This window comes from Dama dama, chromosome 15 (assembly GCF_033118175.1).
Source record: "Dama dama isolate Ldn47 chromosome 15, ASM3311817v1, whole genome shotgun sequence".
Taxonomy (NCBI): domain Eukaryota; kingdom Metazoa; phylum Chordata; class Mammalia; order Artiodactyla; family Cervidae; genus Dama; species Dama dama.
The window spans coordinates 62,953,736-62,975,805 of record NC_083695.1 but is presented as its reverse complement, the minus strand read 5'-3'; the positions used below and the strand labels follow the sequence as shown (position 1 = coordinate 62,975,805).

General features: G+C 38.2%; 1 protein-coding gene and 1 non-coding gene across 4 annotated transcripts in view; one reads left to right on the top strand and one right to left on the bottom strand.

Moving 5' to 3' along the window:
• Positions 1-21,483, bottom strand: part of LOC133070717 (cytochrome P450 2C18-like) — a 31,255-nt gene extending 9,772 nt beyond the window's left edge. Inside the window, exons 1-5 of one of the 3 annotated variants that reach the window (XM_061163110.1) lie at positions 21,373-21,483; positions 11,867-12,029; positions 11,539-11,688; positions 7,318-7,478; positions 5,986-6,162 (exon numbers count right to left, since the gene is read on the bottom strand). In XM_061163110.1, coding sequence (XP_061019093.1) covers positions 5,986-6,162; positions 7,318-7,478; positions 11,539-11,688; positions 11,867-12,029; positions 21,373-21,483 — 762 coding nt within the window. Of the gene's footprint in view, positions 1-5,985; positions 6,163-7,317; positions 7,479-11,538; positions 11,689-11,866; positions 12,030-13,558; positions 13,734-21,372 lie in introns of those variants that run through there. The other 2 variants (XM_061163109.1, XM_061163111.1) reach the window with 2 other exon arrangements.
• LOC133070886 (small nucleolar RNA SNORA71) lies at positions 20,163-20,294 on the top strand. Its single transcript, XR_009696281.1, has one exon. It is a non-coding gene; the product is annotated as a small nucleolar RNA SNORA71 (small nucleolar RNA).
• Positions 21,484-22,070: the final 587 nt, after the last annotated feature.

The window sequence follows — 22,070 nt, the reverse complement described above, 5'->3', positions numbered from 1 at the left end:
TTGGCAAAGTAATGGCTCAGCTTTTTAATATGCTATTTACGTTTGTCATAGCTTTCATGGCTGCAGTCACCATCCACAGTGATTTTAGATACCAAGAAGAAGAAATCTATCACTGCTTCTACTGTATTCTAATAGAAAAGCTTCATTTCACTTTTTAAATTATGTAAAAGAAAAATTTATTAAAAATCATTATAAAGAGATGATTCTAGGTACAAAATATAGAGATATAATTTTTTCATTTATTTTTATTAGTTGGAGGCTAATTACTTTACAATATTGTAGTGGTTTTTGCCATACCTTGACATGAATCAGCCATGGGTTTACATGTGTTCCCCATCCTGAACCCCCCTCCCACATCCCTCTGGGTCATCCCAGTGCACCATCCCCGAGCACTTGTCTCATGCATCCAACCCGGACTGGTGATCTGTTTCACACTTGATAATATACATGTTTCAATGCTGTTCTCTCAGATCATCCCACCCTCGCCTTCTCCCATAGAGCCCAAAAGTCTGTCCTATACATCTGTGTCTCTTTTTCTGTCTTGCACATAGGGTTATTGTTACCATCTTTTAAAATTCCATATATATGTGTTAGTATACTGTAGAGATATAATTTTGTACACCAGTGAAATAAGGGGGTGAAGTTGGATGGGAGCAGAGTTACTGTATGTGATTTGAAGCTACTGAAGAATCAGTTCATACTGAATTGTTATAAATTTAGAATGGTAACAGTAATCTCTTTTAAAAGTACTAAGAAATTAATTTTTAAATACACAAAAAAATTGAATGGAAATTTAAAAAGTCACACTAGAAAAAAGTTGATCAAACAAAAACAAGGCTATACTGACGGAATTGAGAAGCAAAACTATAAAACATATTAGAGGAAAAAATTACAGGGCAGAAATAAATCCTTCAATATGACTGATCTCTTTGATTGACACTCATGATTTAAGACAGATATTGAGGGAATAAAATTTTAAACTGTGTATGGAAATATTCCACTACATATCCCCAATAAATCTATACCAGTATAGAATATAATTTAGCCATAAAAGAAGGAAATCCTGACATCTGTGGCAAGATGGATGGGCCTTGTATTTATTATGCTAAATAAAGGAAATTAGAAACAGACAAATACCACGTGATCAACTTTATATGTGAAATATTCTAATAATTTGATCTCAGAGAGAACACATTGGTGGCTACCAGAGGCAGGAGAAGAGGTCAAAATGAGCGAAGGGAATCAAAGGTACAAATGTCCAGCTATAAAACAAATAAGCCTTGGTGATGTAATATGCAGCATGATGACTGTAATTAATGACATATTCCTTATTTGAATTGCTGAAAGTAAATCTTAAGATTTACAAGCAAAAATCTATGACTACGTGTGGTAAAATGTTAATTGTGAATATTGAAGTAATTATTTTGTAATATATGGAATCATTATGTGGTACACCTATAACTAACTGTTATATAACTGTACATGTTACAGGTCAATTATTCTTAAAAAAACCCAAAAAATCCTGTGTGTTGTACAAGAAACTCACTTGAGATGCTAGAATACAAATATATTGAATGGGAAAGAAGGAAAGAGAGTTTGTAAGCTATGACTACCAAATAAAGATAGACTGGCTATATTAATATTAGAAGAAAGCTTATCAAAAGTAGTTTAAAGGGCAAAAATAAGAATGGGATGCTTTATACTGGACTAAGAAAGGTGAATTCATCAAGTTCATCAACTGAACTGTCAGGTCAGTTGCTCAGTTGTGTCTGACTCTTTGCGACCCCATGGAGTGCAGCACGCCAGGCCTCCCAGTCCTTGAAGCTCCCAGAGTTTACTCAAACTCATGTCCAATGAGTCAGTGATGCCATCTAACCATCTCATCCTCTGTCATCCCCTTCTCTTCCTGCCCTCAGTCTTTCCCAGAACCAGGGTCATTTCAAATGAGTCAGCTCTTCGCATCAGGTGGCCAAAGTATGGGAGTTTCAGCTTCAATATCAGTCCTTCCAATGAACACCCAGGACTGATGATCTTTAGGATGGACTGGTTGGATCTCCTTGCAGTCCAAGGGATCCTCCAGAGTCTTCTCCAACACCACAGTTCAAAAGCATTAATTCTTTGGTGCTCAACTTACTTTATAGTCCAACTCTCACATCCATACATGACTACTGGAAAAACTATAGCCTTGACTAGATGGATCTTTGTGGACAAAGTAATGTCTCTGCTTTTTTAATATGTGGTCGAGGTTGGTCATAACTTTCCTTCCAAGGAGTAAGCATCTTTTAATTTCACGGCTGCAATCACCATCTGCAGTGATTTTGGAGCCCAAAAAGATAAAGTCAGTCACTGTTTCTACTGTTTCCCCATCTATTTGCCATGAAGTGGTGGGACCGGATGCCATGATCTTAGTTTTCTGAATGTTGAGCTTTAAATCAACTTTTTCAATCTCCTCTTTCACTGTCATCAAGAGGCTCTTTAGTTCTTCTTCACTTTCTGCCATAAGGGGGGTGTCATCTGCATATCTGAGGTTATTGATATTTCTCCTGGCAATCTTGATTCCAGCTTGTACTTCCTCCAACCCAGCGATTCTCATGATGTACTCTGCGTATACCTTATATAAGCAGGATGACAATTTACAGCCTTGACGTACTCCTTTCCCTGTTTGGAACCAGTCTGTTGTTCCATGTCCAGTTCTAAGTGTTGCTTTCTGACCTGCTTACAGGTTTCTCAAGAGGTAGGTCAGGTGGTCTGGTATTCCCATCTCTTTCAGAATTTTCCACAGTTTATTGTGATCCACATAGTCAAAGGCTTTGGCATAGTCAGTAAAGCAGAAATAGATGTTTTCCTGGAATGCTCTTGCTTTTTTGATGATCCAGAGAATGTTGGCAACTTGATCTCTGGTTCCTCTGCCTTTTCTAAAACCAACTTGAACATCTGGAAGTTCACCATTCACGTATTGCTGAAGCCTGGCTTGGAGAATTTTGAGCATTACTTTACTATCATGTGAGATGAGTGCAATTGTGCGGTAGTTTGAGCATTCTTTGGCATTGTCTTTCATTGGGATTGGAATGAAAACTGACCTTTTCCAGTCCTGTGATCACTGCCGAGTTTTCCAAATTTGCTGACATATTGAGTGCAGCACTTTCAAAGCATCATCTTTTAGGATTTGAAATAGCTCAACTGGAATTCCATCACCAGTGGCTTGTTTTGGAAGTCCAAAAACAAGACCGTGAGCTGCCTGTGGCTCAGATCATGAACTCCTTATTGCCAAATTCAGACTTAAATTGAAGAAAGTGGGGAAAACCACTAGACCATTCACATATGACCTAAATCAAATCCCTTATGATTATACAGTGGAAGCGAGAAATAGATTTAAGGGACTAGATCTGGTAGACAACGTGCCTGATGAACTATGGAAGGTGGTTCGTGACATTGTACAGGAGACAGGGATCCATACCATCCCCAGGAAAAAGAAATGCAAAAAAGCAAAATGACTGTCTGAGGCGGCCTTACAAATAGCTATGAAAAGAAAAGACATGAAAAGCAAAGGAGAAAAAGAAAGATATACCCATTTGAATGCAGAGTTCCAAAGAATAGCAAGGAGAGATAAGAAAGCCTTCCTCAGGATCAGCACAAAGAAATCGAGGAAAACAATAGAATAGGAAAGGCTAGAGCTCTCTTCAAGAAAATTAGAGATACCAAGGGAACATTTCATGCAAAGATGGGCTCAATAAAGGACAGAAATGGTATGGACCTAACAGAAGCAGAAGATATTAAGAAGAGGTGGCACGGATACACAGAAGAACTATACAAAAAAGATCTTCACGACCCAAATAACAAGCCACAAACACCCTGCAAAAACATGTCCAATTCATCGCTCATTAGGGAAATGTAAATTAAAGCTGCAATGAGAAACCACTTCACATTAACTAGGCAAGTTTTAATAATGACAAGAAATTGGAAATTAAGTACAGGCAATTATGTTGGAAAATAGAAACCTTTAATTGCCAGTGGGAATATAAATGCTGCAGTCACTGTGAAAATGTTTGGCTGTTCCTTAAAATATTAGACATAAAATTACCACATCTCATCAATTCCACTCCATGAAGAAACAACACATGAATGAATAAAAATTATCATATGTACATAAAATCAAAAATTTTGCAGCCATAAAAGAGAGAAACAAGGTACTGATACATACTATAAGTTAGATAAACCTCCAAAACATACTAGGTGAAAGAAGTTAGAAACAAAAGTGGCAGTACTATGAGTTCTGTTATACACTATATCCATGGCAAGAAAATTCATAGACACAAAACATAGACCACAGGTTGGGACATGATTGGGTGGAGGGATTGAACAGTGATGATTTAATGGATAGGGTATGTTTCTGTAAAGTGATGAAAAAATATTTTAATGAAGGAGTTAATTGTAACACAATAATGTGAATGCACTAAGTATCACTAAAGTGTACACTTTATTTATTTTTTGTTAAAGTGTACACTTTAAAATGGCTAATTATAAGGATGCAAATTTCACCTCAATTTAAAAATGCCATTACTCCATAAGTTGATCTACATATTTCCTGCAATCCATATCAAAATTACCACTCATTTCTTTGCATAAACTGATCAGTTTATCTCAAAATGCATCTGGAAATTCAAGAGACACACAAAAGCCAAAGCAATCTTTAAAATGACAAAAAATTAAAGGACTCACACTTCTGAACTTCAAAACTAACTGTTGTTCAGTTGCTAACTTGGGTCCAACTCTTTGTGACCCCAGGGACTGCAGCAGGACAGGCTCCTCTGTCCTCCACTACCTCCCAGAGTTTCCTCAAATTATTGTCCATTAAGTCGGTGATGCTATCTACCCATCTCATCTTGTGCCATCCCCATTTCCTTTTGCCTTCAATCTTTCCCAGCATCAGGGTCTTTTCCAATGAGTCAATTCTTCATATCAGGTGGCCAAAATATCGGAGTTTCAGCCTCAGCATCAGTCCTTCCAATAAATATTCAGGGTTGATTTTCTTTAGGATTGACTGGTTTGCTATCCTTGCAATCTAAGGGACTCTCAAGTTCTCCAGCACTGCAATTCAAAAGCATGAATTCTTTGGCACTCAGCCTTCTTAATGGTCCAACTCTCACATTCATACATGACTACTGGAAATACCATAGCTTTAACTATATGGACCTATGCTGGCAAAGAGATGTCTGTGATTAAAAAAAAAAAAAAACCAGTAATTAAAATGACCAGATGAAGGTGTAAGGGCTGACATTTAGATTACAGGAACAGATGTCGGATTACACAAATAAACCCTCAAATTTTGGGTCAGTTGATTTTTGACAAAGATGCCGAGATGATTCATGTGGGAAAGTAGTCTTTTCAACACATGGTGCAGGATTCATGCTCACAGACATGTAACTCCACCTCCATATCCATGGCAAGTCATTTTACTTCACACAAAATTAAGGCTTCTCTCTTCCACCCACCTACTCTTGCCCATCACGGGCCAATATATAGGGCATTATACATACAGCATTTACCGATCTGAAATTCCCTACCTTGCCCTTCAGTGCTAATATATTCAGATTTATTTCCAACCACCTGACATGCAAAAAGTTCAGCTAGATTAAGCCATTCTTTTCCATTTCCTCATACAGTGTGTGCAATGATCATGTCCATCATCATATCATACCATGATATTTTGTATGTTCTAACTTGTTTCTAAATGTTTCCATCTCACCTGAGGTGTCATTCTGCCTTTCCATAGGTATATTATTAGTATGTGAAGAGTAGAGTCAATATATTCAACTGATTAAACAGTTAAATGTTATACCTTCCACAATAGATTCTTACTATAGATTTATGCACAATTCAAATACTTGTCAGCATAGAATGTCAAACCACTGAAATATCTCCAGCAAATTCAATTACCCCCCAAACTGCATAAGCAATCAAGTTATTGAGTTATTAACATTTTACCTGCTCCATCTTGATTAGGAAACAATCAATAAAATCCCGAGGATTGTTAATGTCCAGGGATGTTTGGTGTTCTCTTGCTTTCTCAAAAATATAGCTCTTTACATTAGCACAGTTTTTAAAGAATTTATTATGGCTCCCTGGGAAATAATCAATGAAAACAGGGAAAGTATTGCAGACCTACAAAAGAAAACAATAGTTTACTAAATGGAGAACACTTTATGAAAATTTATATACTATATGCCCATCCTTGGTGAGCAGCCATGTTAAAATAGTAATATAACATGGTCTCTGTATTGAAGGAAATATTTATTTCACAATACACTGTATCTATGTTGATAGATGTATTTGAAGAAGAAAATTCAACTGAGGGATGAAAAAGGATAATAATTTCCTATATTCACACATCATGTTTATGATATAAAATCATCCTTATATCAATTATCTTATTATTTTTTTACAACAAGTTTTCCCTACAATCATAAAATGAGGGATGGATTTACATTTTATAGATGACAATAGAGGTTAAGAGAATTTGGATAACTTGATATGCACAGAGCTGATTCCTGGTGTTTCTATTTCTGTTTAGTAGCCTCAAACATAAAATCAGTATTTTAGAACCTAGAGGGTTCAAAAGACACCATGAAACACAACTCAACATTTTATGGATAAAGTAACTGGGAACCAGAGCAATTAAGTGACCTTTATGAGGTCACACCATTGTCATTTAGGCAGAGGGCAGAACATGTCAGCTCAGCACAGGGTACACCTGTGAGGTTTGTTTTTGGTTCCTACACCAAGGAAACAATCATTTTGTCATCCCCAAAGCAATTATTTTGTCAGTCAGGATGCCAACTGAAGTATCAAACTCTCCTATCCTAGTTGGTGTCCCCTGGCAGCACTCTCCCCCTTAAAGGAGATCTTCTCTTCCTTCCCCAAAGCAGATATTTCTGCCAATTAATATGCTGAAGTAGTAACTAAGTGGAGACTGAATGACTAGACTTGTGGGCAATAGAAGCCTTTCCAGAAGGGTCTGGAGGTCCTTCTACTGCTGTGGGCATGCTTTGGAGAAGTCACCCAAGTAGTTTATCAGAAAACCATTGAACAGAGTCAATAGGACTGAATTGCAGTTCTGTATTATTCTGGGCATGTATTTTCCTGTCTGCTCTTAAAGGGCTCAGCCATCCACCACAGATGAGCACTCCACAATGCTAAGCTCTGGGCCGGACTGTGCTCTTCATACATTCGCCTCACAGCTTCGTGCAGAGAGAGATCTGGACCTCACGCAGAAAAGAGCAGAAATGATTCCTCGAGAAGAAAGGAACTTGGTCTCACCTGCAGCCATGGAGAGCTCAGAATTCTGGTGTTTTCATTAAATATTTTCATTATACCTAGAAAAATCTGATCTTTATACTCAAAACGGTTCTGGAAAATAATGGAGCAGATCACATTGCAGGGAGCACAGCCCAGGATGAAAGTGGGATCACAGGGCAACCCTAAAGAATAACAATTTAAGCACATCATTAAAGCATACATGTGAAAAACATTTTGCCTTTGAGACAGCAAGGAAACAGTATGTTAGAAAGTTTGTCAATGTTTCTCTTACAAATTCCCTTAACAGAACAATATTTAACATGCATAAAATTAACACATCACTTTTACCTTGATCTGAATAGCTAGTTAAATAACATTTTTTTAAAAAAATATTAAATTCATATCCACTGCTAATACTTGTGCTCTCTTCACCCAGTGTTCCTTTGTCCAAGGGATGCAGAAGAAAATATTTAAAAATACTATTTTCAAGAGAAATAGGAGAGAATATAAACCTTGGGTGGTTTACAATCCCCCTGGACTGGCAAGATGCAGAGCTGGCAGAGAACAGCAGGGGGCACACCATGCAATACAAACACTAAATCTGAATACAAGCAGTTGTTGGGGAAAGGATTACGGAAGCTCAGAAAAGGAAAGGGGCAACTTTCAATTAGTTGTAAGAAGTGGTTGTACTTGACATGGTCTTGAGTAACTATATTTTGTAGTATTTGTGTGGTACCTCAGCATTTTCAAAGCCCCTTCAGTTAAACTCACTGAATATATTTCATACCAATGTTGTTAGGTATTACTGTGCCCATTTTAAAGAATAAGAGGACAAGGTCCTGGAAGCAGGAGAGATTCAGCCAGAATCACATGGCAAGATAGGGGCAATGCTGGGACTCAAACTTGGGTCTTTGGAGTCCATGCAATGCTCCCACTGCTTTCTAATCCTATCATTCTTTGCCTTTAAATTAGAATTTAAGAGCAAAGCCATGAGGCAAAATGAAAATGCAATTTAAAAATCATGGGTACAAAAATAGAATCACAGACATAGAAAACAGACTGGTGGTTGCCAGTGGGGAGGGTTTTGACGGAGGGGTGGAATGGAGTGGAAAGTTGGGGTTAGAAGATGTTAAGAGTTATGTATAAAGTGTGGAAACAACAAGGTCCTACTGTACAGTACAGAGAACTATACTTGTTATCCTATGGTAAACCATAATGGAAGAAATATTTTAAAAAGAACATATATATATTGTATGTAAAGCTAAATCACTTTGCTTTACAGCAGAAATTAACACAACATTGGAAATCAACTATACTTCAATGAAGGAAATTGACTAAAAATTAATTTAAAAATTTTTTAAAGATGGCATTTTCATATAATTTAATTACTCACATTGTCAATGCTGATTATCATCCATCTGAAAATTCTGTAGAAAATTAAACACTGGGGACTTTCCAGTGGTGGTCTGGTGGTTAAGAATTTACCTTCCAATGCAGGGGACGTGGGATCTATTGGAGAACTAAGATTCCACATACCATGAGGCAACTGAGCCTGTGAACCTCAACCAGGGAGCCCATGTGCTGCAAACTACAGAGTCCACAGGCCACAACTAGAGAGAAACCCACATACTGCAATCAAGATCCAGGATGCCACAACTAAGATCAATGCAGCCAAACATAAATAAATATTAAAAAAAAAAAAAGAGGAGAAAGTCAGAGAACAATTAGCTGCAATCTCAGTGTATCAGTTATATGAATGAATTATATTCATATAAAGAATTTTTCTGAATTTTTATCAAATCATGGAAAATCTGTATTAGATAATGTACAATGTTGCTTAGAAATTCAAGATAAAGCTATTTAAAAAGAAGAAAATGTGATAAATAGATACACTGAAATATTATTCAGTCATAAGAAAGATTGCATCATATGCTACAACATGAATGAAAAGTGCACACACTGTACTAAGTGAAAATAATCGATTACAGAAGAACAAATGTTGCATGATTCCACTTACATATGTATGTATATATGTATACATATGTATGTGTGTGTGTGTGTGTGTGTGTGTGTGTGTGTGTGTAGTAGTCAAACCCATGGAAACAGAAAACAGAATGCTAGTTGCCAGAGTCTGGGGGAAGAGGAAATGAAGATGACTCCAATAGGCCTCTGCCCTTGAGTAACTCATGCAAAGAGTGAGATCTAGAAATCTCATTGTGTTCCTAGGGAATTCATGTAAGAATATCAACAAATGTTGGTTTCTTTGTTGGTGTTGTGTTATTTTTTTAAGGTACAGAAGGTTCCAGGAAGAGATTTTTCTCAAAAGCCAGTTCAAACCAGGTTGGGCCCAACCACAAGACTGGAGACTGAGCACACAAACCAAAAACTGTCCAAAAGCTACCTTTGCTTCATGTGAATGTGAACATCTCCTCTGCAGTCAGAGATTAAGACCCATTAACATAACACAAGATGTATGAAGAAGCATGTTCCCAAACTGGGCTTCTGTGAAATTATGACCATCTTTGTATGTAATGACAAAACTTTCCTGCTAATATTCATCCCCTGCCCTGATAAAAGGACAAAGCTTTCCTTGCTCAGGAAGCCAGAGCTTGGAAGAATGATTCCCTTTACTAGATGCAAATAAACACTTCAATTTGTATGACAATTACTCTTAGAGTTGTCTCTGATTAAACATTCACTGAGAAGTGAACTCCTTTTGGTAATGGTAACAGAGAGTTATAGTTCAAAGAGTACAGAGTATCAGGCATGTGAGACGAAAAGTTCTAGAGACTTGCTGTATGACAGTATGACTATAGTTAACAAACTCAGTGCTGTAAGCAAGTATTCACTGAACAATTTGCTAAGATGGTAGATTTCATGTTAGGTGGGTTTTTTTACCATAAATTTTTGAAAGCTTTTGGGAAGAAATGGTAGGACATAGATAAAAGAAACATGTATCTTGGGCTTCTATGCCAGGTTCCAGAGTCCTAAATCTTAAAAAAAACAACACAACAACAAAAAAAACAAACTTATTTTAGCTAGACTGGCAGAGGTAATTTGGAAAAGAGGTAATTTGGGGCGAGTATTTCTTTGTCTATATGTGAGCCACAGGTAAAATCTGATTTTCTTTTTTAAAATAGCAGAATTTGGGACTTCCAAGGTGGTCCAGTGGCTAAGACTCCATGTTCTTAATGCAGGGGGCCTGGGTTCAATTCCTGGTCAGGGAACTAGATCCCAAATACTGTATCTAAGAACCAGTGCAGTCAAATAAATAAATAAATATATTAAAAAAAAATAAATAGTGGGATTTGTAATATAAGCTGAAAATTAGAGTCATTGCAACAAACACTTTATAGGTGATTACACCTGGTACTGCAAGGTAAATAACTACCATACATTTGTTACAAAGTCCAATAACAGTGGGGCAAAGTTTGCAAATTGAAAAGACAGCCAAAATTGACTTAGAGAAGACAGGGTAAGCAGGTGTTGAAATGTTGAAATCTAGTTAAATAAAACATTTTACAACTTGGTATTTTACAGAATTATGACATAGCAAATATTTATTCAAAAAATAAATCAATACAGTGAGTATTATGCAACAGAAAATAATGAGTGCTGTTATTTTAAAATAGTGTTGATTTTTAGAAAAATCATAATTGATGAGAACTGCAACAAGATATCCCTAAATGATTAAAATCATATGGCAATATTATTGGCCAGAATTGTATGTTTGGCTCCTGGAAGTACTCTCAGACAAGTCTGTGAGGATGAACACATAAGTATAGTTCAATTATGGGAATGTACATGATACTAGTTTCATGCTCCATAAGGGTATGAGGAGGTCATTCCCACCCTGTCCAGTTAACAACTATTGCCTGCTGAAATGCTCTGAAATAGACCATCCATATTTGCGCCATGAGAAAAATATTGTTTTCTCACTTTTTCAGGAAATGATTCAGAAATGTTTTTTGTGATTTCTGATGTGAAAACAAAGTTCAGAGAAAGTATGATAAGTGATCTTTAAATCCACACTGTGTGCACAACCATGGGTGTACACCAAACTATCAGCATGGCTACACAATAGTTCCCTTGGCTCCCTCTTCTTCACAGCCTCCCCCTTCGAAGGAAGGGCTGGCAATCATGATCCATAGGAAAAATGCGGCCACTCTGGAAATGTTTCCAAGGGCGTCACTGGAGAAGCAGTTCCTTAAGGTCAGAGTTCTAGAGCATAGACTCACCCACCATTGGTTTTTCTCAACTCCTCCACAAGGCAGTGCGCTTCCTCTTGAACGCGGTCCTCAATGCTCCTCTTCCCCATCCCCAAATTCCGCAAGGTCATGAGGGAGAAGCGCCGGGTCTCCTTCCATCTCTTGCCATTGCTGAAAAGGATTCCTACCAGGAGGAGAAACAGAAACTATTGACAGGAGAGAGGCCCGAGGCAAGGAGGAGTGAGCTTACAGTTGGCAGCCTTTCTGGTGGATCCAGCTCTGCTGGAGGGCTCTTCAAATCCCTCTTTTCCATCCTCCTCATCCCCATTTTGAATGCAGAACATGTGCACATGCATACCTACCATGTCCTTTTCTAACTTTTTCACTCACTGGGAGACGGCCTCTTCCAGAAAACTCCTCTCCCAGATCAGTCAGAGCTTCCTTCACTGCTTCATACCCATGCAAGACCACCATGGGCTTCATGCCAAAATACAGAGTGAATACAGGGCCATAGACTTTTGAGAACTGAGAATGGAGATGCATGTAATAGTAAAAGAAGTCAATATTTGATAATACATTATGCCTGATGCAGAATGTGTTATCATCCTATGATTATGTTTTCCTTCTGCTACATACAGCCTAATATTCCTGAATTCAATACTTAAACATGATGGTGGTTGTTACAACTTCCACTAATGGATGAATTGCAATGCCAGGCAATGGCCAAAGTAATTGATACACAATGACAACTAATCCTCATATCAAGAACTTCAGCAAGTTTATTTGCTCCACTTATCAATAAGGAAACCATGGTCAAGGAATTCCATTTCATGCCAGTGTCCCCGAGTTACTATATATAGAGGATTGAAATTTGAATCTCTCCTTGTTCAACTTCTGATCCTTGAGTGACATATGATTCCTCAAAGCCCACCTTTAAACCAACATCCAGCTGACTGCTTCAGAGTTACATGTAGAGTTCTTCCCATGAGAATTCTCATTCTCCAGTCCTGTGATGAATGCTACAATAATTTTTTGAAGGATAGTTGACTTATAATACTGTTATAAAACTACAGTACTAGTTTCAAGATTATAGCACACTGATTCAGTTTTATATACATATATAAGTATGTTTGTATATATATATACACATATATGTATGTATATATGTTTGTATATATACATATTGTACAATGTGTATCACATGTGTATATATGATTCAGTTTTATATATATGTATACATACATACATGTATGTATATACATACATATGTATAATATATATAATACATAAATATAAAACATGTTATTTTTTCAAATTCTGTTCCATTATGGCCATTGCAAAATGCTGAATATACTACAATTCTATATTTTAAAAAATAAGATCAAATGGTTCTAACGCCCAGCCTTGTTTGAGATCCACTGGTGTCACTAACACAGAAAGGGAGGAAGCATCATAGAGGCAGTGCCAGGACATGCAGCATCTCATGGAAGAACATCATCTTCCATCCTGCAGCATTCACAGGGTACAGATGGCAGCTTCCTGCAGAATCCAAATGAACGCTCATGCCCCCAGTTGGACCCTGACTGATGACTTGTTTCTTTCACTCACTCATGCTGGTCTTGAACACAGAGCTATTTCCTTAATACCAAGCCCAATGTGCTTCTTCAGAAAAGTTCTGTTTTCATAGAATTGACCATCTGAACAAAATACATAGCTTATATAGTGCACATCTTCTGCAAGGAATTTTTTTTTTTGCTGAACACTTCATTACCACTTTACCTTCAGCCCCCAGTCATAGCAAATGGCTTGGGGAAACAATAAAGAAGGGAAGCAATACTCTAGCTTTTGACACCTTATTATTTTGATTGCTCCATTCAAAGAGCAATGCTCTTCTACTCACAAAACACATTATTTTGTTTCTCTATGACAATGACAGAGCTTAAAAAAAAACAGGGGAAATATCAAAGCTTATGTATATATAAATATTATTTTTTTAGTTTGGCTTAATTTACTCACTGTTTTCAGGACATTGGAGGAGCATAAAGTCTACTTACATTAGTTAAGGATTTGCTGATGTCCTTAACATCTAACTGTAGCATGTTTCCAAGAATCGGGAGAGGAGTGGGGCCCGGCGGGAGCTTCCCTCTCCCAGAGCTCTGTTTCCAGAGTGAGAGGAGAAGCAGAGAGCAGAGGCAGAGCACCAGGGCCACAGCCAGATCCATTGCCGCCGTCTCTTCTTACTCAGATGGCTGTGATTCTGAAACCTAAAGCATTTATAATAGTCACTGTTAATTCAAACTTGGCCTCTCCCATATAAACAGGCCAATCAGTTATATCCACTTTGCACTCTATTCTGAGTAGACTTTACCCCACTGATAAAAATCAAAATAAACTGTCCTTTAGTCTTGTTTTCTCTGTGTCCTGGAGATTCTGGTTTAATCACAGTAGATGGTGTTCCAGTTATAATTTTACAAAATGTTTCCATTATGCAGCCAAGACTGAGAACCAAAGAAATAAAAAATCTAATGACAAAAAGGGCTTGAAATTCTGAATTTAAATCAATGATCAGCTGTGAATGTATCACTTTGAGGACAATCACTGTAATATATACCCTCTTTATTTGAAAAGAATGCTCTATCTAATGCTAGGTATTTTGTCCTTGAAAGTGAAAGACTTCAAAGTATTTGAATGCATTGTACTAACATTGCACTTGTGGCTCTTTAGTCACTAAGTCGTGTCCAAATCTTTGTGCCCCCATGGACTGTAGCCTGCCAGGCTCCTCTGTCCATGGGATTTCCCAGGCAAGAATACTGAAGTGGGTTGCCATTTCCTTCTCCAGGGGATCTTCCTGATTCAAGGATCAAACCCTCCTCTCCTACATTGGAAGGTGGATTCTTTACCATGGAGCCACCACAGAAACCCAACATTACAGTTACCTATTCATAAAAGCAACTGGACATGGAACAACAGACTGGTTCCAAATAGGAAAAGGAGTACATCAAGGCTGTATATTGTCACCCTGCTTATTTAACTTATATGCAGAGTACATCATGAGAAAAACTGGGCTGCCTGAAGCACAAGCTGGAATCAAGACTGCTGGGAGAAATATCAATAACCTCAGATATGCAGATGACACCACCCTTATGGCAAAAAGTGAAGAGGAACTAAAGAGCCTCTTGATGACAGTGAAAGAGGAGAGTGAAAAAGTTGGCTTAAAGCTCAACATTCAGAAAACTAAGATCATGGCATCTAGTCCCATTACCTCATGGGAAATAGATGGGGAGACAGTGGAAACAGTGTCAGACTTTATATTTGGGGGGCTCCAAAATCACTGCAGATGGTGACTGCAGCCATGAAATTAAAAGACACTTACTCCTTGGAAGGAAACTTATGACCAACCTAGACAGCATATTAAAAAGCAGAGACATTACTTTGCCAACAAAGGTCCACCTGGTCAAGGCTATGGTTTTTCCAGTGGTCATGTATGGATGTAAGAGTTGGACTGTGAAGAAAGCTGAATGCCAAAAAATTGATGCTTTTGAACTATGGTGTTGGAGAAGACTCTTGAGAGTCCCTTGGACTGCAAGGAGATCTTACCAATCCATCCTAAAGGAGATCAGCCCTGGGTGTTCATTGGAAGGACTGATGCTGAAGCTGAAACTCTAGTACTTTGGCCACCTCATGCGAAGAGTTGACTCATTGGAAAATACCCTGATGCTGGGATGGATTGGGGGCAGGAGGAGAAGGGGATGACAGAGGATGAAATGGCTAGATGGCATCACCGACTCGATGGGCATGGGTTTGGGTAGACTCTGGGGGTTGGGGATGGACAGGGAGGCCTGGCGTGTTGTGATTCATGGGGTCGCAAAGAGTCTGACACAACTGAGCAGCTGAACTGAACCAAACTGAACTGATTCATAAAATAGTTAATGATGACATATTTAAAAAAATCAAAATGGAGTAACTGTGGGCAGTCATTGTGGATGTGATTTCAGACATGTTCCTGCATCACTGACTACTTCAATTCTGAACTGTGTCAAACTCAATACTCCATTAGCCATTTTCAAAATGATATAGACTAGTGGCTGTTAACTGCAAGTTTGTAGTTTCAAAATTGCCTGCTTCACAACTATTTAATCACTTCAGACACAGTCATACTTTGCTTAACAAGCATCTTTCCATCTCCAATTCTAATTCTTTTTTTTCCCCCTTGGCTTAAGGCAACACTAATTTATTATCCTACAACTCTAGAGATCACAAGTCTGAAAATTAAGGTGTTGACAGGGCTGAATTCCTCCTGGAGGCTCTTGGGAGAATCCATTTCCTTGTCTTTTCCAGTCTCTAGAGGCCACCTGCATTCCTTAGCTCACACCACCTCCTGCATCACCAAGGTCAGCAGCACAGCATCTTCATGGCTCTTTGATCCCCTTGACCGCCTCCTTGATGGACTCTTACAATTCCACTGGGCATACCAGGTAATCCAGGATGATTTTCTATTCTCAAATCCTTACTTTTTAATATTTTTAATCTTTTGCACAATGGAAAGGTTACTTTCCATTAACAGTTATTACAAAATATCCAATCCTAATTTTGGAAACAGTTTGTAATTTTTGCCCTTATAAACTTCCTCATTTTGTAGTGTGGAAGAACATGGCTTAAGTACTTCCTGGATATGTGTCTTCTGAGAAGCAGTCCTAACAAATCCCATATAAACACCTCTTGATTTCAACCTGATCTCCATTCTGGAAATTCATGGTTAACAATAGCATAATTCAAGCATCCTGAATACCAAAGACATATAAAATAGTTGTCTAAGTAAATCAACATGACTTTTACCTGGGAATCCCAGGACTACCCCAACAAAACAAACACTGGAAGGTAGAGATGGCAAATTTGTGTTTTTCAAATGGGGGAAAGGGAGATTCTGGGTAAAGAGGACAACCGTCCAGTGTCACAAGACTCATAATAAATAAAATTAGGATTTAAACTGAAATTTTCTGATGCTCATTGTGATGCTCTCTCATATATACCACAGCTGTCTCAGGGACAATTTGGGGGAAAAAAAAAAAAAACAAACACGCTAAAATGGTACTCTGAATATGCACCATGTTGGCAGTTCACAAAACAACAGGCATCACAGTAAATACGTCTCTCTGGAATTCAAGGTGAAAAGGGTCATAGATTCTCAAGTGGAGAAATGTTAAAAAGGTACTCTCCCCTCCTCATCAACAAAATGATAAAACTTGCTCAGGCAATAGAAGAAAGAGCCAATCTCAAGAATTTATGTAGAAGGCCTGAGAAACTGTGGTTTAAGTCTCCCAGTTGCCTCCAAACCCAAATGCTTTGTTGCCCTTTGGAGTCTGACTTTGTCAAAAATAATGAAATAAAGGGAGCTTCTCTTGTGGCTCATCAGCAAAGAATCATGCTACAATGTAGGAGATGCAGCAGGAGCTTCAGGTTTGAGCTCTGGGTTGGGAAATCCCCCTGGAAAGGAAATAGCAGCCCACTCTAGGATTTCTTGCCTGGAAAAATGCCATGGACAGAAAAGCCATAGCCCTGACTAGACAGACATTTGTTAAGAAAATAATCTCTCTGCTTTTAAATATGCTGTCTAGGTTGGTCATAACTTTCCTTCCAAGGAGTAAGCATCTTTTAATTTCATGGCTGCAATCACCATCTGCAGTGATTTTAGAGCCCCCTAAAAATAAAGTCAGCCACTGTTTCCACTGTTTCCCCATCTATTTGCCATGAAGTGATGGGACCGGATGACATGATCTTAGTTTTCTGAATGTTGAGTGTAGGGGCAGTGTTCTGTCTCGTCACAACAAAAATTTGAAGTGATGGACCAGTGTTTCAGCCCTTGGACAGACCGTGTGACAGCTCTCAGACAGATCAGTGTTACAGCTCAGTTTTATTTAGAAAATAAAGGAAAATACATCCTTGACACATGAGGGCATGATGACCCAAAAGACGTGAAGAGGAGAGAGAGAGAGAGAGCATGTGAGAGAGACCCCCGGCCTTTTGGCTCCTCTTTTTATGTTTTTTCTCTTCCCCCGGGCCTGCCATATGTGAACTGGGCTAGCCAGGAGTGCTCTTTGTTCTACCTGAGGTCCTCACTCCAGTCCTCGGGCCTTCCTTTATTCTATTTTCACTGGCTTTTCCCTTGCTTGTCTTTTTGTCACCGCCATTCTGGACTCCTTTTTCCTATTCTAACTACCTAACAAAAGGATACTCCTAATAGGCAGTTGGATTTTTTCTTCTAGAATTATATCGAAGATATTTACATCCATCATAAGGAATACTAACTAACCTGTAGTTTTCTTTTCTGGGTAGCATCTTTGCCAGACTTGGGAACCACAGAATTTCTGGCCTCAAAAAAAAAAAAAAAAAAAAAAAAAAAAACTGAATTTTGAAGTGTTCCCTCCTCTCACATTCTGAAAGACTTTGAAAAGGTTTAACATTAATTCTTCTACATTTAAGTATTTAAAACTCACCAGTGAAACTAGGTGGTCCTGGGCTTTTCTTTGTCAGGAGGCTATTGATTACTGATTCAATCTCTTTAGTCATTGCATGTCTTTTCTGACTTTCTTCAATGGCATATAATTGGTCATAATAGTCTCTTATGATCCTTTTATTCTGTGGTAATGTTGTATAGGTTTCTCTTTATGATTTTATTTACCTGAGTCTTACTTTTTTCTTAGTCTAGGTAAAGATACGTCCATTTTTTTCCTTATTGCATGCTATCTATTTCCCTCGTTGCCTCTTCTTATCAACAGTTGACATTTGCAGCTACACAGATGTACCTAGAAATGATCATGCTAAGCAAAGTAAGTCTGAAAGAGAAGGACAAATACTGCATGATATCACTTGTATGTGGAACTTAAAATATTACACAAATGAACTTATTTACAAACAGATTCACAGACATAGAAAACAGACTTGTGGTTGCCAAGGGGAAGAAAGGTAGGAGAGGGATGGGTTGGGAGTTTGAGACTAGCAGATGCAAACTATTAAACATAGGATGGATAAACAACAAGGTCTTACTGTATAGCACAGGGGACTATGTGCAATATCCTATGATAAACAATAATAGAAAAGAATATGAAAAAGAACATTTACATATTCATAACTGAATCACTTTGTTTTACAGCAGAAAGTAACACAATGCTGCAAATTCAACTATGTGTTCGTGGTGGTGTAGTCTCTAAGTCATGTCCAACCCTTTGCAACCCTGGGGACTGCAGTCCACCAGGCTCCTCTGTCCATCAGATTTTCCAGGCAAGAATATTGGAGTGGTTGTTCTTTCTTCTTCCAAGGGATCTTCCCAATCCAGGGATTGAACCCACGTCTCCTGCACTGCAGGTAGTTTCTTTACTGCTGAACCATCAGGGAAGCCATTTCTATCCATTTACTTTCAGCCTATGAGTGTCCTCAAATCTAAGATTTTATTTCTTCTTTCAGAATTCTGAGGATATGTTCTATTTTCTCTCCTGTCAGTTTCTGCTCTAAAAGTTACTGACAGCTTTATGGGGTCCCTTGTATATGAAAAGCTGCTACCTATGGTTGCTCTCACTCTCATGGTCATTGATTTTTGACAACTTAATTATTGTGTGTCTCAGCATGGATTTCTTTGATTTTTTAAAATCTGAGGTTCTTTATACATCCAGGATTTTTATGTCCACTTCTTCCCCAGATATGGAAGATTTTCTGACATTGTTACTTTGAATAAGCTTTCTAGTCCTTTCTCTTTCTGTCTTCTCCTTCTAGACTCTTATATTGGCTCATCTCATGGTGTTCCATAAATCTCTTTAGTTTTCTTTTCTTTTTCCTAGTCTTTCTTTCAGTCCCCTGATTGATTGCATAATCTCCAATGATATATATTTTAGTTCTCTGATCACTTCTTCTCCTTGATCCATTCTGCTCTGAACCCTCTAATGATGCCTTAGGTTCAATTATTATATTTTTTAATTATCTGACTTCTGTTTGGTACCTTTAAATTGTCTTTTGTTGAAATTTCTGCATTTCTTTACTGTTCCCCTGAACCCAGCAATGATCTTTGTGGATGTTATTCTGAATTATATTTTTGTTCCATTATGCATCTTCTGCTTCTTTATTTTTCTTGACAGTCTGCATTGGTGTTTGCACATTACACTAACAGTCAGTTCTCCCAATCTACAGTGACTAGTCTCATGTAGGTGAAGAACCTCACCAACCAGCCCAGTCAAAGATTCTGAAGGTCTTAAACTTGCACGCTAGTGCAGCCTGCTTTTCTGTTCTAGCTGTCACCAGCTTTCTTCAAGAGTACACTGGGTCTTGTCAATGTTCCAAGACAAGCAAGATAAAGCGAGTTCCTCATTTAAGTCCCCCCAAAAGCTATTATCCTTTGGAATGCTAGATGTACTGACTTATAATTTTGAGAAACATCATGACTATTTGCACCTTTTCTTCCATTTTGTACGTGCACTATGCACAAAAGAGGGAGAGTCTGAGAACTGACTCATCAAATTATGCCTTTTATTTTGAACATGCACAGGAGAAGGCCTCCATTGGTATACACTAACCATCTTGTTATATGTTGTAGTGATTACATAACAATACTCAATATTAGGCAATTATTAGCATATGTGATGGCCAATACAAATGTTACAGAATATGGTCTCCTGCATCGAAAGTGATTACGGGCTGCCCGTGCCCTGGTCATCGATACTGCAGGGAGAGGAGTCCCTGAAAGACCTTTCCCCGTGTTTGAAGGGCCCAGCCATCCCTTCCAAACCCTGGAGCTTTCACACACTAGTAGAAAAAAAAAAAAAAAAAAAAACAAATGTTACAGAATATGGAGAATAGCAAATACATTTCTGCAGTGAAACAGCACAATGAGATGAGAGGTCAGAGAAGGAATTCTCAGGAAAACTGAAGGGAAATAAGTGAGTGATGCCCTGAAGAGAGGCAGTTGAAGCCAGATGATCTGACATTCCTCACACAGGAATGAAGCAGAGCTCGTAAGAAGGTGGCACAGAAACTAACCCACTGGCAACTGGGGTGGTGTCAATGTCTTTTGGGTCAACCACAGATTTCAAGGCAAATTTTTGTAAAATTGTGATCAGGAATAAAACCAGTTCCATGCGGGCCAGGCTCTCTGCCACACAAATCTGTTTCTCTGGAAACAACAAACACATAGAGTATGTATACTTCTTGAACATTGTGTTTCTGGCAGTCAGAAAGAGACTACGCAGTAGCCATTTGATGAATGTTTCAGTGAATGGAAGGAAGGCAGAATGGCTGGATAGACAGATGGACAAAGGGTAGACATACATGCTGTCCACTTACATCTTGTCTTAACGAGTATCCTTCTTTCAACACACATTTACTGAGCATCAGTACTATACCACATACTTCATTAAGTATTCTCATATTATAGCTGCAATTTGATATTTTCAAGTTCAATCTCTTTCTAGGAACACACATATATTCATTCTATTTTCTGTTCCTAATCTGATGGTCCAATATGTTTCTTTCCATTCTCCACAGCCTCTGTTCTCTGTTCTAAGTATATTTATTCTTCATCAACCTTGAAGTTTCAAAGATTTATAACACAGAGTTTCTTTTTTCTAAGATGCACTTTACTTACAGTTTCAGAATGTAGCTCAAACTTTATTTCTGAATTTGAAAGAACTGGGTCACCTCTCCAAGCTCCAGTGATCTAACCCAACAATGATGATGTATTGAGGGGTAGGAAAGTGTGTGGGCACTGTGATTATTGCCCCTCATCATGGAAAAAAAAGCATTTTTACCAATCCTAGCACAGGATGCCAGTTCCACCTGATGCCCAAAAGGTACCCTGCTCTCTGAAGTGATGAAGAAACTAAACTTGCATTCCCTGCTGAGAAAGCCATGAAGTACTCGCTCTTCTTAAAGTTGCTGCTCTCATCCAGGAATTGGTCAGGGTCAAATACCTCTGGGTTGGGGAATTCTTTGTCATCATGTAGCACAGAAGTCAGTGATGTTAATACATCTGTGCCCTGGAAAGAACAGATGAAGATAAACTGAACTACACAGAAGTCCTGGAGCTGGACAAATGTTGCAAACCATTTAGTCCAATTTTATGACTTATGGATGAGGAATCCTAGGCCCAAAGAAGGGCTGTGGCATTTTGATCAAGACAGTGGCAGACAGAGCAAGTAATAAGCAAAAATAAATTAAAGATGAGTGGCAGTGATATTGCTAAAGTAAACCTCTACAGCATTTGGAATAGTGAGTACATGGGCCCTAGGGTGTATCCATTTTGCTTATCACATTTGGACACTGGTATCCATCCCTAACATCTGCTTCGTCACTTCAATTTCCACTCTTCTTATATGTGGACAATGGTTTGAAATGGAAATCACTATTGGAATTTGAAGTGTTTGGAGTTATCTGTCCATAGTACTTTTGTAAAAAGATATCTGATCTAGTTAAAAATAACTCTTCTGTGATAATAATTGGTACTAGAGCAACTATTAGTGTTTATCATTTTCATACAGATTGTCTTATTTGAAAGTATAGGGTAGATTTCATTACAGACTAGTC